General features: G+C 40.1%; 1 protein-coding gene across 1 annotated transcript in view; it reads left to right on the forward strand.

Annotated features, from left to right (window-relative positions):
• The window catches only part of TASOR (transcription activation suppressor), a 52,562-nt gene that overhangs the window by 25,105 nt on the left and 10,331 nt on the right, over nt 1-17,126 (forward strand). Inside the window, 6 exon segments of the mRNA XM_008260818.5 lie at nt 3,275-3,347; nt 3,432-3,503; nt 5,398-6,099; nt 10,488-10,885; nt 11,628-11,772; nt 13,463-13,522. Coding sequence (XP_008259040.3) covers nt 3,275-3,347; nt 3,432-3,503; nt 5,398-6,099; nt 10,488-10,885; nt 11,628-11,772; nt 13,463-13,522 — 1,450 coding nt within the window.

A 17,126-nucleotide genomic window follows, 5' to 3' on the forward strand; every position in this document is an offset into this window, starting at 1 on the left:
AGTGAATGGAAGACCTTTGTCTTTGCCTTTCCCTCTCTTTGTCTTTAAAATGTTTAAAAAAGAAGAAGTGGAGCAGCTGGGTTGTGAGCTGGCACCTATATGGGATTGAAGGCAGCAGCTTAACCTGTTGTGCTATGACACTTGCCCATATACTATTCTTTTTCTTGAGTTACTGTGTAATATAGAATCTCTAATGTGGAATTAAAGAAAAGTGTTTAGTAAGGCCTGCTTTTCTATATGTATATATATAAATTTTTTTGACAGAGAGACAGAGAGGTCTTCCTTTCTGTTGGTTCACCCCACAAATGGCCGCTACGGTCAGCGCGCTGCGCCGATCCGAAGCCAGGAGCCAGGTACTTCTTCCTGGTCTCCCATGCGGGTACAGGGCCCAAGCACTTAGGCCATCCTCCACCGCCTTCCCGGGCCACAACAGAGAGCTGGACTGGAAGAGGAGCAACCGGGACTGGAATCTGGAGTGCCGGCGACGGAGGATTAGCCTAGTGAGCCTTGGCGCCAGCCCTGGTTTTTTTTTTTTTTAAACGAAAGAATGGTTGTCACATTTTAATTGAATGCTTTGTTTAGAAATTTGGGTCACTGTTGATGAATGAGGTTGACTTGAAATTTCTTTCACATCATGCTTGTCTATTTCTTGCATGAATGTTTTTATACTAGCTTCTCAGAATGAGCTGGGTAGTTTGGCAAGAGGTAGATGTACAGTGATCCTTTGGTATTCGTGAGGTATTAGTTCCAAGACCCCCTGCTGATAACAAACTCCATGGATATTGAATTCCCTTACATAAATGGCACAGTATTTGCCTGTAACTTATGTATATTTTCCCATATGTTTTAAATCATCTCTAGATCACTTGTAGTACCTAACACAATATACATGTTATATAGCTATGCTGTATTTTTCATGGAATAATGAAAGTCTGTACATGTTCAGAACATACAGACTTTGTAGGCCTGAGTAGTACACAAATGAGATATATGGCAAACAATGTCCAAGGCAGAAGAAAAACTAAAGAAATATGTAATGGTGAGACTTCAGTAGAACAGATACGCATATCACTTTATTCTCGTGGATTCAGCACAGTGCTTGGAATGTGGCAAGTTCAAATTTTTCTATTTGGAACATTTTGGATTTTGTTATTTTGAAGATTTTTGTTCTGAGGTTGGTTGAAATCATGGATTCACAACTCAGGGATATGGAGGGTAGACTGTATCTTATTACAGAGAACATAATTGCAAAACTTGTTTAGGAATGCTTTAAATGTATTGATTTCAATCATAGTAGAGAAGGTTTTCGGTTTTCTTGGATCAATTTCTATACATTATGCTTTTGTTTATTTAGGAATTTGTTCGTTTCTTGTAAACTTTCAAATTTACTGGGATAAAATAATTTATATAGTCTATTTTTAGTGTCTCCTATAATCACATTTCCATATTTATTATTTTTTTACTAGTCATTTTAACCAGAGGTTTGTCAGTGTTATTAGTCTTATTAGTCTTTTTTTTTTTTTTTTGGCCAGGCAGAGTTAGAGAGAGACAGAGAGAAAGGTCTTCCTTCCATTGGTTCACCCCCCCTAATGGCCACTACAGCCGGTGCAGTGCGCCAATTTGAAGCCAGAAGCCGGGTGCTTCCTCCCAGTCTCCCATGCAGGTGCAGGGACCCAAGCACTTGGGCCATCCTCCACTGCCCTCCTGGGCCACAGCAGAGAGCTGGACTGGAAGAGGAGCAACTGGGACTAGTACTTGGCACCCCAACCGGGACTAGAACCCGGTGTGCCGGTGCTGCAGGCGGAGGACTAGCCAAGTGAGCCACAGCACCGGCCAGTGTTATTAGTCATATGAATGAAATACTTATTTTAACCCTTTCTGTTATATTACTATTAATTTCTGCTTTTTTATTCTAGTTTATTTTGTTGTTTATTCTCAAGTTGGAAAAAAAGGTTAATGAATACCCAGCTTCAAATACTGCTTTAGTTGTGTTCTGTGTGTTGGTGTAGTTTCATTATTTAATTATTAGTGTTTTCAAATTTCCATAGGCTATCTCTTGACATGTGATATAGAGATACATACTGAGATCTGTCTTTCTGGACTTGTCTGATGTGTTTATCCTAGCCTATCACCTTTTGGCCAGTTATAAGTACTATAATGCCTGTAGACTGTCCATTGTAATTGTCTGTTAGAACTTGCCTTTGCTTATGATGTTGCCTCTCCTGAAATGTCTTTCCCATAACTCAGGCTTTTGTTGATTCAGAATCCACCTTCAGTACCCTCCCAGAAAATCTTTCTTCTTTCTTACTACCATAGCAGACTATATATTGTTTTCCATTCTTGCTGTGCTTTTGTAAATTTCTAAAGGAACTTCTCTTTCTTATATAACTGTTGATGTTACTTGTGTTACTCTCTAGGTATGAACTTCTCATGAATAAGGACGTTGCCTTGCTTATCTTTAGTTATCTCTGGCAGGGAAAATTGCCCAATGTGTGAAAAGACGTTGATTTAATATGTGTGGAATTAGATTATGGTAACATATTTTATTGTAGATCAGCCTGAACTCTCTACACAGGCAGCATTTCAAAGCATGTTTCAAAGCATATTTTACATCCAGCATCCAACACACTGCCTTGACAATTAATAACGCCTTTTGATTTGATAAAGGAAATATTTGAAGTCTTTAGTTTTGTTCTTTTTAAAAATTAATTTATTTATTCGAAAGGCAGAGTTAGAGAGAGGAGAGAGAGAGAGAGGGAGTCTTTGATCTGCTGGTTCACTCCCCAGTTGGCCGCAATGGCTGGAGCTGTGCTGATCTGAAGACAGGAACCAGGAGCTTCTTCCGGGTGCAGGGGCCCAAGTGCTGGGCCATCTTCTACTGCTTTCCCAGGCCATAGCAGAGAGTTGGATCAGAAGTGGAGTGGCCAGGACTTGAACTGGTGCCCACATGCGATGCGGGCACTGCAGGCAGTGGCTTTCTTCCCTGTGCCACAGCGCTGGCCTCTAGTTTGGTTCTTAACTTCAGGGCAAGATGAACACATTGACTTTATGGTTAATTAAGGGCATTATTACGCTGACATTCTCTCATTCTGTTAAAAACAAGGAATTTTTACTTGATTCGAATCTAGTTAATTAATGAAGTCAGTACAGTTTGTAACCAACTCAGCAGCAATATTTTTCTCTTAAAAATATCACATTTAGTAGGAAGTGCTATGTTCCTCAGTATGTCAATTAATAAAGCAGATACAACTTCTTCCCCTTCTCAAAAATACAGGTTCTTGTTAAACCTTTGGGAGACCGAGGATACCTTTTTCTTCTTTCTCCTTATCAGATGGTTCCTCCATATGGTAGGTGGTCTCATTTTAACTTTAACAGTGCTTGTTTAACTTTTTCATTAAAACACATGGATGAATTTGGCTTCTGTTTTCTAGAACATCAGAGTGTCAAGTCTCGAGTCCTACATGCTTTGTTCCTATTTCAAGAACCTAGAGGCATTATTACTTGTAAGTTCTTTGAATATCTGAATCTAATTATTTACAGATACCTATATTTTATTGAAATTTTTCAGATAATGCACTAAGCATTTTGTTCTTTTTTACATATTTTGGGCATTATTGGTAGTATTCAGAAGTATCGATACAAAATACCAGATATATGACTCAGTTTCTTTTTAACTGAAAATTATTTTGATTATATCAGTGCTTCTGCTAATGAAGTTTTTTGGTTTGTTTGTTTTTTAAAGGTTTATTAATTTGAAAAACAGAAACAGCTCCCATTCATTAGTTGACTTCCCAAATGGCTGCAACAGCTGTGGCTAGTCTGGGCTGAAACCAAGAACTGGAAATGGAATCCAGGTCTCCCATGTGGGTGATATAAATTCCATTACTTGAGACCTCACTGTTGCCTCCCAGGGTCTATCTTAGCAGGAAACTCTAATCAGGGGACAGAGCCTGGCTATTGTACTCAGGGCCTTTGAAACGGGATTGTGGGCATCTGAACCCCAGGCCAAATGCCCATACCCATACTAACAAATTTTATTGTACCTTCTAATACCATTTTAGAGGGTTTCATATGATTGTTATTTTAGGTCAGTTTGTTTTTGCATTCAAATTTTAATGAGTATTGTGGGTGGCATTGTGTTTTTTAACAGTTAAGCTGACACTTAAGATGCCTGCATCTTACCTGCATCCTATACTGGATGGTTGAGGCCTGGCTCTGCTCTCCATGTCAGCTTCCTGCTAACACACACTGTGAGAGGTAGCAGGTGACGGTGTAAGTCATTGGATCCCTGCCACCCACATGGGAGACCCAGGTGGAGTCTGTGGCTCCTGCCGTTGACATAGTAGCCCACATATGTTGTAGACATTTTTGGGGGGTGAGCAAGAAGATGGGGGATCTTTCTATGTCTCTGCATTTCAAATGAACTTAAAAAAATTTTTGTAATGACTGTAAAGCATCATGTGGTAGGCTTAGTATTAGGCCACTCAAAATTAATAAGAATTTGTGACAGTGATGTCAGAGAAAATTTGCTATTTACCTTTTCTAAGAGCAAACTTGAATACTACAAATTAAGTTCCCACTAATGGGTTTCACTTTGGTTAAGGCTGAGTTTCTCAGTTGTAGCCTATCAGTGCTTGCTTATCTGTTGATGGGGAAGAGAGTTCATGAAAAGTTAAAGTTGCTGCTTTATAAGATAAGCAGGATTATCTCAGTTGGAACCTCAGATCTTGCCTCTATAATATTTCTCCTTATATTTTCCGTATCATTTGAATTGTGTAGGGGCAGTAGATCTTCAATGAATGGATTTTTTTTTTTTTTTTTTTTTTGACAGGCAGAGAGGACAGTGAGAGAGAGACAGAGAGAAAGGTTTTCCTTTTTGCTGTTGGTTTACCCTCCAATGGCCGCCGCGGCCGGCGCGCTACGGCAGGTGCATTGCGCTGATCCAAAGGCAGGAGCCAGGTGCTTCTCCTGGTCTCCCATGCAGGTGCAGGGCCCAAGGACTTGGGCCATCCTCCACTGCACTCCCGGGCCATAGCAGAGAGCTGGCCTGGAAGAGGGGCAACCAGGACAGAATCCGGCGCCCTGACCGGGACTCGAACCCCGTGTGCCGGCGCCGCAAGGCGGAGGATTAGTCTAGTGAGCCGCGGCGCCGGCCAGAATGGATGTTTTTTCCTTTAAAAACGTGTTCTGCTCTTTCATTGGTTTTAGTTTCTTATGAACCTGTTTTAGGTCCTAGACTTAAGAAATATGCTATTCCTATTTGCTGCGTAACATGTATGTGTAGTATGGTACAACTTGTTCCCAATTATGAGTAAAATGTCACAATTTGGTAATATGTAGATCTGTATTTGATGAGTTTCTTGATTGCTAACGTGGTTTGCTTTTGTTTATTTACAGCACAAAAAGTTACAACCAGTGCAGCACCACAAGAGAGGCATGAGAGCATGCCAGGTGTATTAAAAATAGCCCAATTTTTACAGTTTTTTTTGATTCAGTGTCGAAAGGAATTCAAAAATATAAACACTATAAATTTTCATTCTGTTGTTGAAAAGTATGTAAGTGAATTTTTTAAGCGAGGTTTTGGTTCAGGTAAACGAGAGTTTATCATGTTTCCATATGATTCAAAATTAGATGATAAAAAATTCTTATACTCAGCTCCAAAAAATAAATCCCATATTGATAATTGTTTGCATACTTATATTTTTCGTCCTGAAATGTATCAGTTACCTATTTGCAAATTAAAAGATTTATTTGAAGAAAATAGAAAACTTCAACAATTTAGTCCACTTTCAGATTATGAAGGTCAAGAAGAAGAAATGAATGGTACAAGACTGAAATTTAGAAAACGAAATAGCTCAAGGGGTGAAACTATTATACCTGGGAAGCAAAAGTCATCTCATTCTTTGGATTATGATAAAGATAGAGTCAAAGAATTGATTAACTTAATTCAGTGCAGGAAAAAGAATGTGGGTGGGGACTCAGATACAGAAGATATGAGAAGCAAAACTGTCTTGAAGAGGAAACTTGAGGATCTACCTGAACATATGAGAAAACTTGCCAAAACCAGTAATTTATCTGAAAGTTACCATCTGTATGAAGGTAAAATATCAAGATTGCTTTTTTAACAACAAACAAAAGTACAGTGAAATAGTTCTGTTTCTTCCTATAATATAGGGATCTGCAGATTGAAGTGTGAGTGCCAAATCTAGACTGTCCCATTTTCACAATGCAGTCATGCCACTTAATTTATGTGTACATAGCTGCTTTTCACACAGAAATGATAGAGCATAGAGACAGGCTGTATGGCCCATGAAGCTTGAAATATTTATTAGCTGGTCTAGTACAGAAAACATGGGCCAACTCCTACTGCGGTACATCAGATTTCTGAGTTGTTTGGTTTAAGCTAACATGACAAAATTAAGTACCCAGAGCTATTACTCTAACAAGAGTTCTTGTACTTTATGTCCATATTGGAGAAATGCACCAGTAGAGTAGTGGGTTCTTTAAGGATGTTGTTTAATGAAAGGAACCTTTTAGTTGACAGAAATTGGAGACTTTTGTTTTAAGTGTTTCAGTATTATAAGTTCAAACCTTTTTTTTTTTTCCAGGCAGAGTTAGTGAGAGAGACAGAGAAAGGTCTTCCTTCCGTTGGTTCACCCCCAGAATGGCCGCTAAGGCCGGCGTGCTGCGCTGATCCGAAGCCAGGAGCCAGGTGCCTCCCCCTGGTCTCCCATGTGGGTGCAGGGCCCAAGCACTTGGGCCATCCTCCACTGCCTTCCTGGGACACAGCAGAGAGCTGGACCAGAAGAGGAGCAACTGGGACAGAATCCAGCGCCCCGACCGGGACTAGAACCCGGGGTGCCGGCGCCGCAGGCAGAGGATTAGCTTATTGTGACGTGGCACCGGCCAGTTCAAACATTTTTGTTATCTAGATTTTTCAGAGATTGACATGCTGGTCCATAAGCATGAAATTCGTTCTTTTGCATTCATGGACCATTGACAGAAAAATCTGTTTTGGATTGCTGCCACTAGTTGTTTTTTTTTTTTGTTTTTGTTTTTTTTGTTTTTGTTTTTTTTTTTTTTATAAAGATTTACCTAATTATTTGCAAGGTAGAGTTAGTGAGAGAGAGGGAGACAGGGAGAGAGATCTCCCATGTGTTGGTTAAAATGGCATCAGTGGCCATGCCTGGGTGATGCCAAAGCTAGAAGCCTCACCTGGGTCTCCCAACTAGGTGAAGGAGCCCAAGTATTTAGACCATCTCCTGCTGCTTTCCGAAAAACATTAACAGGGAGCTGGGTTGGAAGCAGAGCAGCCAGGACTCGACCCAGCACCTAGATGGGATGCTGTGTCATCACAGGTAGCAACATGAACCGCTGCACCACAATGCTAGCCCCTGTTGCCACTACTTTGATTGTGGCAGATCTGAATATTCTTTATTCCCTACTGAAAAATTTACCCGTCTTTTCAGATGCATTGTTTCTGACTGCATTAGAGAGATCAATGTCCTTATTGCAGTTTTGTTCCCTTGGCAGTCTGTATTTGCATCCTCACTTTTCTGTTCTTTACCTCCTTTATTGTGCTACCGAGTATGTAATAACCACTACTATGTGTTGTTACTTAAATTAGGATGAAATAAAAATACACCTCGGCAGCCACACGACTGTTGTAGACAGTACAGGTAGTAGCCATTTCTAACATCACAGAAAGTTCTAACAGTGCTGTTGTCTGCAATAATTCTGGGTGTTTAGTTGACCTATGGCTCTTTCTAGTATTTTTTTTCTTATCCATGTTCTTGTCTTCTTAGTGGCCTTTGTGGCTTATTTATTTCACACATTTCAGTAATGTGTCATTTTCAATATTTTATTATTTGCTACCAATCTTATCTTGCAGAACTTGGCCTTTTAAAGAACGATTTGTGGCCGGCGCCGCTGTTCACTAGGCTAATCCTCTGCCTGCGGCGCCAGCACCCTGGGTTCTAGTCCAGGTTGGGGCGCTGGTTCTGTCCCGGTTGCTCCTCTTCCAGTCCAGCTCTCTGCTGTGGCCCGAGAAGGCAGTGGAGGATGTCCCAAGTGCTTGGGCCCTGCACCCCCATGGGAGACCAGGAGGAGGCACCTGGCTCCCGGCTTCAGATTGGCGTGGCATGCCGGCCTTAGCAGCCATTTGGGGAGTGAACCAATGGAAAGGAAGACCTTTCTCTCTGTCTAAATCTGCCTATCAAAAAAAAAAAAAAACCACAACGATTTGTTGCATACTGGCTGTGTCCAGCTATGTTTTCCACTCTTTCACGTTCTCTTTGGTTAAAGCTCATATTTCTCCCTTGGATATGTCATGGTCAGTTCTTCCCTTTCTTTTTTTCTGAAGTCCTTTCGTTTCTCTCAAGTATTATGTCTGCAGGTCAAATCTTTAAGCTTTCTGGCTGTTCTGTTTCTTAGTGGTCTTGTCTGCTTCCACTTATGCTGAATCTGTGATCTGTGCAGTTCCTGTAGATGCTTTTTGATACATGCTGTCTGAGGCTGTGACTTATGTCTGGAGAGTAGGCTTTATATCTATATATATCTATATGTAAGTATAACATATATATATAGCATTCAGTTCTTTAAGTGTTAGGCGTTATTCTCGTTTTATAGATGAGAAGATTGTCTCAGACAAACTAAGTAACTTTACTGAAAGTTAGGAAGTTAGTGGCAAAATCCATGACTTGTTCTGATTCCAAAGCCTCGTTCCTAAACTGCTGTATTTCTTAGTGCTAAGCATACAATAGGCATTGAGTAAATAAGATAATTATATTTTTGGTGTTTCTTTAGCTGGTAAATGAATGCTTAGGTGTATGTGGAAAAGTTGTGGGTGGGTGAAAAGTAGTTTTCATTAATAATTAAAAAGGTAGAAAAGCAATCTAATTACAATAGACCAAGGGAGAAATGGGGCAGAGAAAGAAGTTAGGTTAAAGTAGAACTATTAACTACCAGATTTGAATTCTGGGTGGTTCTTTCTTGTTTCTTAGTCATTTTGTACACTTATTTTTGAAAGTAAAGGTTTCAAGGATGAATCTTGACTTTTAAAAACCTTGAACTTAAACCAAAAAACAAAACAAAACTAAGAAAACAAACCAATCTTGGGTGGTGGTAAGCCTACCCATTTTATAAGTGGTAAGTTCCTAGTCCCTCACCCCTTGTTAACTTAACATCATCATTTTTGAGGTATAATTTTTATACAGTATACCCATTTTATTTTTTTATTTATTTTTTTAAAGATTTATTTATTTTTTTGAAAGTCAAAATTACAAAGAGAGAGGAGGAGGAGGAGAAAGAGGAGGGGAGAGAGTGAGAGAGGGAGGGAGGGAGCGAGGGAGGAAGGCGGTCTACCATCTGCTTGCTCATTCCCCAAATGGCCACATTTCCATTAGATGGAAGATCTCTCTCTCTCTCTCTACCTCTCCTCTCTCTGTGTAACTCTGACTTTTGAATAAATAAATCTTTAAAAAATATATATATATATAAATATTGATTGTACTGACTTTGCAGATTTCAGACTGCTTGGAGCAGTGTTTTCTTGTATAGTACTTTTTTTCTTAGCATAGAGCAGCAAATAGATTTTCATTGATTTTTTTCCCATAAAGTTTAATATCTTAGGTCATGTTTAGTAGAGATTTCTCTAATATCTCTACATCCTAGCTTCACTATGAATTTAAGTAATAGATAAGGCTTAGGTTTTAAGAATGCTAGCCTTAAAGACACAGCATAAGTATGAAGATGATAGAAATCAAGATCATGCTTTTTCTGTGAATTTAAGCATAATTTGTGTACCTTTTCTAACAATTGGCAAAAGAGCTAAGTGCAAATGTTTCATTTGTTGTCAAACATCTGGTTGATTTTGAGATTTTAGTGGTAGTTTAAGGTGACTACAATAATACTTATTTACAACTTACACTTATCTATAACTTTGTGCATGAGCTCATCTATTAATAGGATGCTTAAATTATACAAAAATTAAGAATTTTGGTCTGTGTGTAAAATTTTATTTTTTTATTTGAGAGGCATAGAGAAAAACAGATCTCCATCCCCTGGTTAATTCTCCAAATGCTTGCAACATCCAGGGCTAGGTTGGGCCAGGTTGAAGTCAAGGCAGAAACTGAGTCTGGGTCTTTCATGTGGGTGGTGGTGGGGACCCAGCTACTTGAAAAGCATCACCTGCCCCTTCCAAGGTGCATGTTAGCAGGAAGCTGGAATGGAGAGAAGAACCAGGACTCAAACCAGGCACTTCAGTATGGGACAGTGTGCCAAGTACCTACACATGTGCAAAATTGTGGAAAGAATTACATTTGTGCAGCACAGGGTGGGTTTAGATATAAAATGTAAGCCAGCTGCTGGAGTTGCTACCCTAAATGTCTTATAGTAATTAACTTCTAAGGTATATGTGATTTTTAATGTTTTTATGTAGGCTTTCAAACTTAACTTCAAGAGATGACTTTTCTTTATTTTTTTCTCAGAGTCTTCCCAGCCTGTTAGCTCTCTTGGGCATGATGCTGACGTGAGACAGCAGCAGCAGGATACCTGTAACTCTGGCACTGACATCCATAGGCTGTTTAATTGGCTGTCAGAAACACTAGCAAATGCACGCCATTCTGATGCATCCCTGACAGACACAGTCAACAAAGCCTTAGGACTGAGCACTGATGCTGCCTATGAAGAGCTGAGGCATGAGTATGAGTTGAGTTCTACACCAGATAAGAAAGAATATGAGCACCCTGCTTGTACGAAAATTGAAAATGTACATTTTAAGGCCACTCAGAGCCCATTGCTAGAAGTTGATAAAGCATCTTTAAAGTATCCTGTCTCTGTTTGTTCCAGTGAAGTAGGCACAGAGCATAAGCTACATTTGAAAGAAGTAAGCCTCTGTTTCTTCATTGTCTTGGTTTGTTTTTGTGTGTGTGAAAAGAGAGGATGTGGTTATGCTTCAGGGAGTGGTTTTTCTTTTCAGGAAAAAATAAAACTTTGGAGTAAAGGTGTTTATCTGAAGTGGTACTTGTAAGTTTTTCCTTATTAAAAAGAGATAAAAATCAAAGTTGTTGTTAAGGTTTTTCTGTTGTGATAATGGTAAGGCTGGGCAACTTATTTGTCAGAAAGGGATTCAGAAAGGGATTATTGTTAATAGATGGTTTTAGCATTCGTAGAAGACAGAATAGCATGGTAGGGAAGTAGTAAGGTTGCAGCCCACAACCGTAATATTTCCAAATGTACCCAATACTCTAAATTGGCCAAACACTGTCTGCTTCCTGTTTTTATTAAGTTTCACTGTAATAGCTGTTTCCATTCCTTTAGCTATTGACTATTACTGATTTTGCACTACATTGGCAGAGTTGAGTGGCCCACAGATCCTAAAATATTTACTGTGTGGTATTTCACTATAAATGTTTACTGATCTCTGTTCTAAATCCACATCTGATTAAGTTCGGAAGGGAGAAATTCTGTTTTAATTTTGAGATTATTGTCATGTTACCATGTTGGTTTTACTAAACTGTAATGTTTAGATGAAAGATAGTGAATTTACTGTGAAAAAAACTATTATTTATTCTTGACCCTAAAATTATTTGGAAAGAAAGCTATTGAATGTGTACCTTAATTTTTAGGATCCAAATATAATTAGCATGAATAATTTTGAAGATTGCAGTTTGTGTCCCACTATTCCTTTTGAACATGGATTCTGTAAACAGTCATTGAAATCAGATGATGTTGAGGAGACTGAAATACATTGGAAACTGATTCCAATTACAGGTAAGAACAAATGCACCAGGCTTTAGGTTTGCCTTGTTTTACCTTGGGACCAGTTTCCTGAGGATTTCATCTTCTAGAGTCTACTCCTGAATCACTAGATGCTTGATTGTAGCTGCTTCTGAAATCTTCAGTATCTTCTTTTGAACCATACAGTGTTCGTCACTAAATGTTGCTCTTGTCAGCATCAGCAAGTATCTGTTACAGAGATGAAATGTTGCTCTTTGAGCAGCCAGTTAAATGGTGTCTTTATGTAGTCATGTTGAAGTTCAACTATTTGAAAGAAATTTGATCTCTTATATTTGATTATCTTTAAGTTATCGAATGCAGGGGGCCGGCGCCGTGGCTCACTTGGTTAATCCTCCACCTGTGGCGCTGGCATCCAATATGGGTGCTGGGTTCTAGTTCTAGTTGCTCCTCTTCCAGTCCAGCTCTCTGCTGTGGCCCGGGAAGGCAGTGGAGGATGGCCCAAATGCTTGGGCCCCTGCATGCGCATGGGAGACCACGAAGAAGCACCTGGCTCCTGGCTTCGGATCGGTGTAGCTCCAGCCATAGCAGCCATTTGAGGGGTGAAGCAACAGAAGGAAGACCTTTCTCTCTGTCCTCCCTGTCTATCTCTGTGTCTATAACTCTACCTGTCAAATGAAAAAAAAAAGTTATCAAATGCAAATATCCTAGGAAAGCTTAATTGAACCATGGGACAAGAATAGTTGAGCAAATGTTGAAAGGTATCATTTTGGAGAATTCTCATTTCTTGGAGCAAACACAAGTTCTTAGTCATCTTTGTTAGCTAACCATTTTGGAAATATTTCCAAGGCATATCATTGCCATTCCTAGGTCTTTTTTTAATCTTTAAAAAGTCAAACAACTTTTTGCTTAAAATGATGGACTGGCTTACAACCTAGAACCTACTGAGGACACCAAGGACTCTGAGAAGAATTTGTAAAACTTGATGAGTTTCCATTGGCTTCTGCATCATTCTCTACCTTTTTTTTTTTTTTTTTTCAAGATTTTATTTATTTGAGAGGTCAAGTTACAGTCAGAGACAGAGAGAAAGGTCTTCCTTCCAGTGGTTCACTCCCCAAATAGCCACAATGGCTGGAGCTATGCCGATCCGAAGCCAGGAGCCAGGTGCTTTTTCCTGGTCTCCTATGTGGGTGCAGGGGCCCAAGGACCTAGGCCATCTTGTACTGTTTTCCCAGGCCACAGCCCAGAGCTGGATTGGAAGAGGAGCACCTGGAACTAGAACCGGCACCCATATGAGATGCCGGTGCCGCAGGCGTAGGATTAACCTACTGCGCCATTGTGTCGGCCCCATCATTCTCTGAGCAAGAGACCTGGAGGTGATGATGGAGAGGAAACTAACTCTCTTTTCTGAGCTTGAGTCCTTGACTTGAGTGGGAGGAACACTGTAAGGAAGTGGTTGATGGAAGATTATCCCAGCCCTTCTTTGTTTAGACACCTTCATACTGGGTTTTGAAAGCCCAAATTTGAAGGTACATCTATGATATTCCATCATCGCCTGAATGGTAAGAAAAGCAACTTTACATTTTTGAATGACCCTTCAGAATTATTTTGGGGGATGGAAGGAAATGTTACTATTTGTTAGCATTTGAGGTTGTCTGGAAGTTGCTTAATAGGTATTGCTGATGTCTGAGGAGAGTCTACAAATCTAATGGATGCTTTCCCTCAGGAGGGAATTCAAGAAGCCCAGAAGACCAGCAGGGGAAACACGGTGAGAAACAAACATCAGGTGAGAAGGCTCCCTTTGCTTTTCCTCCCACTGTTCCTTTCAGCATTTCTATTTGAATTTCTAATTCTCTATCACTAGGGTGTTGATTTAAGTTCTGCTGTTTTCATAGCATTTTGAAAATACCACATTTATATTTAAACCATTGAGTTGTATCAAATAGATTTAATCCAAATGTCACACAAGATATTCATAGAGATTAAGTTCTCTTTCCCTATTGTAGACTATCTGATGAGTTGAGAAGACAGGATATTATCCTAATCTTTTTTTGTAGGATATCCTAACAGAAATAGTCTTCAGGTTTCTTTTAAGTTTAAGAAAGACCAAGAGGTAAAATCATTTATCTTTTAAATACACTGTTCTTAGGCTTCTTGAGTTTTTTAACCCAGTTCTCTTTCCCTTCTAATTATAAAGTTAATTTCCAGAGGTTTAAATGAGAGATTAAGAAACTTGTAGATTCCAGAAACAGAGATAACTGCCGGTAGTTGCAGTGCTTGCCTAGGAGAGAGTTCCTTTGTGTGAATGCAGCCAGTTTCCTTCTGCTAGTTTGATGGTGGTCTTTTTCACTGTTTGCATTTCATTGTATCTTATTCTTTGGTAAATCTAAGTGCTTTTTTTTTAATTGGGAAATAAATCTAAATGAATTTCTTAGTAGATTCATTTTCTTTGGGAATTAGAGAAACAAACTTTAGTAATTTTCTTCAAGAAAGCCTTTGTTTCCTCCTAGGAAGGATGATTTAAAGAAAAAAAAAAAAGGCAGATAAATAACATTGGAAAGTGCACAGATCCTTACTGTAGTTTGTTGAAACTTTACATGTATGCCCTTGAGCCCCCCACCCAAATCTATGTAGAACAGTTCGGAAACCTCATAAGTTTGTCCTGTGCATCATTCCAGTCAGTACTCTCCCCCCCACTTTTTTTTTAAGATTTTATTTTTTATTTATTTGAAAGGCATAGTTACAGAGGCAGAGAGAGAGAGAGAGAGGTCTTCCTTCCTCTAGTTCATTCCTCCAATGGCTGCAACAGTGGAGCTGGGTCAATCCGAAGCCAGGAACCTGGAGATTCTTCCAGGTCTCCTATGTGGGTGCAGGGGCCCGAGGACTAGGGTCCTCTTATATTGCTTTCCCAGGCCATAGCAGAGAGCTGCATCGGTAGTGGAACAACTGGGACTCAAACCTGCACCCATATGGGAAGTTGGCACTGCAGATGGCAGCTTTACCTGCTACGCTGCAGCGCCTACCCCTCGCCCTGTTTCTAACAGGCAACTGCTAATCTGAGTTTTTTTGTTTTTTTTAAGATTTATTTTATTTATTTGAAAGACAGAGTTACAGATAGAGGTAGGACAGAGAAGTCTTCCATCTGCTGGCTCACTCCCCAGATGGCTGCAACGGCTGGAGCTGTGCCAATCTGAAGCTTGGAGCCAGGAGCTTCCTCCGGATATTCCATGTGGGTGCAGGGACCCAAGGACTGGGGCCATCCTTTACTGGATTCCCAGGCCACAACAGAGAGCTGGATTGGAAGAGGAGCAGCCAGGACTAGAACCGGTGCCCATGTGGGATGCCGGCGCTTTAGGCCAGGGCTTTAACCTGCTGCGCCACCATGCTGGCCCTCAAAATGATTGATCTTAAAATCATAGAGATATTTGTGCAAAAGGGATTTAGATGGTTCTGGGTTTTGTGGTTCTGTTCTATTTTATTTTTTTAACTTTTATTTGAGAGGCAGAAAAACAGAATTCCCATCTACTGGTAAACTCCCAAATGCCTGCAATGGCTGGAGCTAGGCCTGGCCAAAATTAGAAGCTTGGAAACCAATCCAGAACTCTTAAGTGAGTGACAGGGACCTAACTGTGTGAGTCATCAGCTGCCTCATGAGCTCCACTTGAGAAGGAAACTGGAATCAGGAGCCAGAGCTACTTAGCAGGGTACTGTGATGTGGGACGTGGGCATCTGACTGTCATTTTAATTGCCAGGCTGCACAACTGCCCTGTGATTTAGAGGTTTTAAATATGGAAAGTTCTTCATATGGATTTAAGTTATGTATCAGATTAAAAAAAAGATCCTTCATCCATGGCCCATCAGAAATAAGCCTATTGGTCTGATACTTTAAATTTGGGGAGCAAATAATTCATTTAGAGTAATGAATAATTTAAAAGTTTAAAACTTATAGGTAGTACTCCCTGTTCTTTGTGTTTCAGATTTCTTTCCATTTAATAAGTCATATATTTGACATTATACATCATTTAAGAAGAATAAAAATGCTTGAGAAAGTAAGCTGTCCACCCCTAACTGCAGACACTAAGTTTCCTCCCCACCCTGAGGATCAATCACTTAACAATGTATTGGACTATTTCACACATTGTATACTACACTGAACCCCATTTTAAAAAACATTACTTGTTTATGAGATAAAGCTGTCACCTACTGGTTCAGACCTCAAATTCCTACAACATTTGCGCCTGGGCTAGACTTAAAACTGAGAGCTACGGACCCATATGGGTGGCAGGGATCCAGTACGTTTGCCATCACCTGCTGCTTCTCAGAGTGTGCATTATCAGGAAGCTGGAATTGGAACACGAACCAAGGCACTTCAGTATGAGATGTAGACATTCCAGGTGGCATCTTAACGCATGTGACAAATGCCTACCCCCGGTTTGGTATCTTAACCACTAGGTCAAATACTTACTTGTAAATTGCATTTTAATACTGCAGATTTAAGACATATTCAGGATATTGTGTTCCTCTGTCATTTTATAGAACTCAGATTTTCTGATTTGTCAGTTTCATACTGTTTTAATTTTTTTTTTAAAGATTTTATTTATTTACTTGAGAGGTAGAGTTACGGACAGTGAGAGGGAGACGGAAAGGTCCTCTGTCCGTTGGTTCACTCTCCAAATGGCCGCAATGGCCGGAGCGTGCTGATCCGGAGCTAGGAGCCAGGTACCTCCTCCTGGTCTCCCATGTGGGTGCAGGGGCCCAAGGATCTGGACCATCCTCCACTGCCCTCCAAGGCTACAGCAAAGAGCTGGATCAGAAGAGGAGCAGCTGGGACTAGAACCAGTGGGGTTCTGGCGCTGCAGGTGGAGGATTAACCTACTGGGACACTGCACCGGCCCCTGTTATAATTCTTATACTGACACATTTGGCATTTCACTCCCCTTCCTCACTTCCACGTATGGACCTACTATGGTTTTATCTATTCATGAGTGCCTTCGCAGCAGTTAATGAGTGTAATGGTCCTTAGTAACTGCTAGAATTAGTAGACGATGTCACAAGCTAACTGCTGCTAGGCTACTTAGAACTATATAGAAATGTGAGTGTGGGGAAAATCATAGAGGTCAAACTGCTGTATGTACTTAATACAAATTGAATAGGGAATTCTACCTGGACTCAGACTTTGTGATTTAGAAGTACCATTTTCTACACTACAGCAGCAACTCGTCAGTGATCTGAATTTCTACTGATAAGGAATTGGTAATTGTTTGAAGACCTCAGAAGAAAGCAAAGAAGATAACATTCAAGGGGTGGGCATTTGGTGCAGTAGTTAAGTCATCATTTGGGATGCCTGTATCCCCCTTCAGAGTGCTTGATTGGAGTCCCAGTTCCTGCAC

Source organism: Oryctolagus cuniculus, chromosome 10 (genome assembly GCF_051225735.1).
Source record: "Oryctolagus cuniculus isolate XC-2025 breed Fujian yellow rabbit chromosome 10, ASM5122573v1, whole genome shotgun sequence".
In the NCBI taxonomy this organism is placed as follows: Eukaryota; Metazoa; Chordata; class Mammalia; order Lagomorpha; family Leporidae; genus Oryctolagus; species Oryctolagus cuniculus.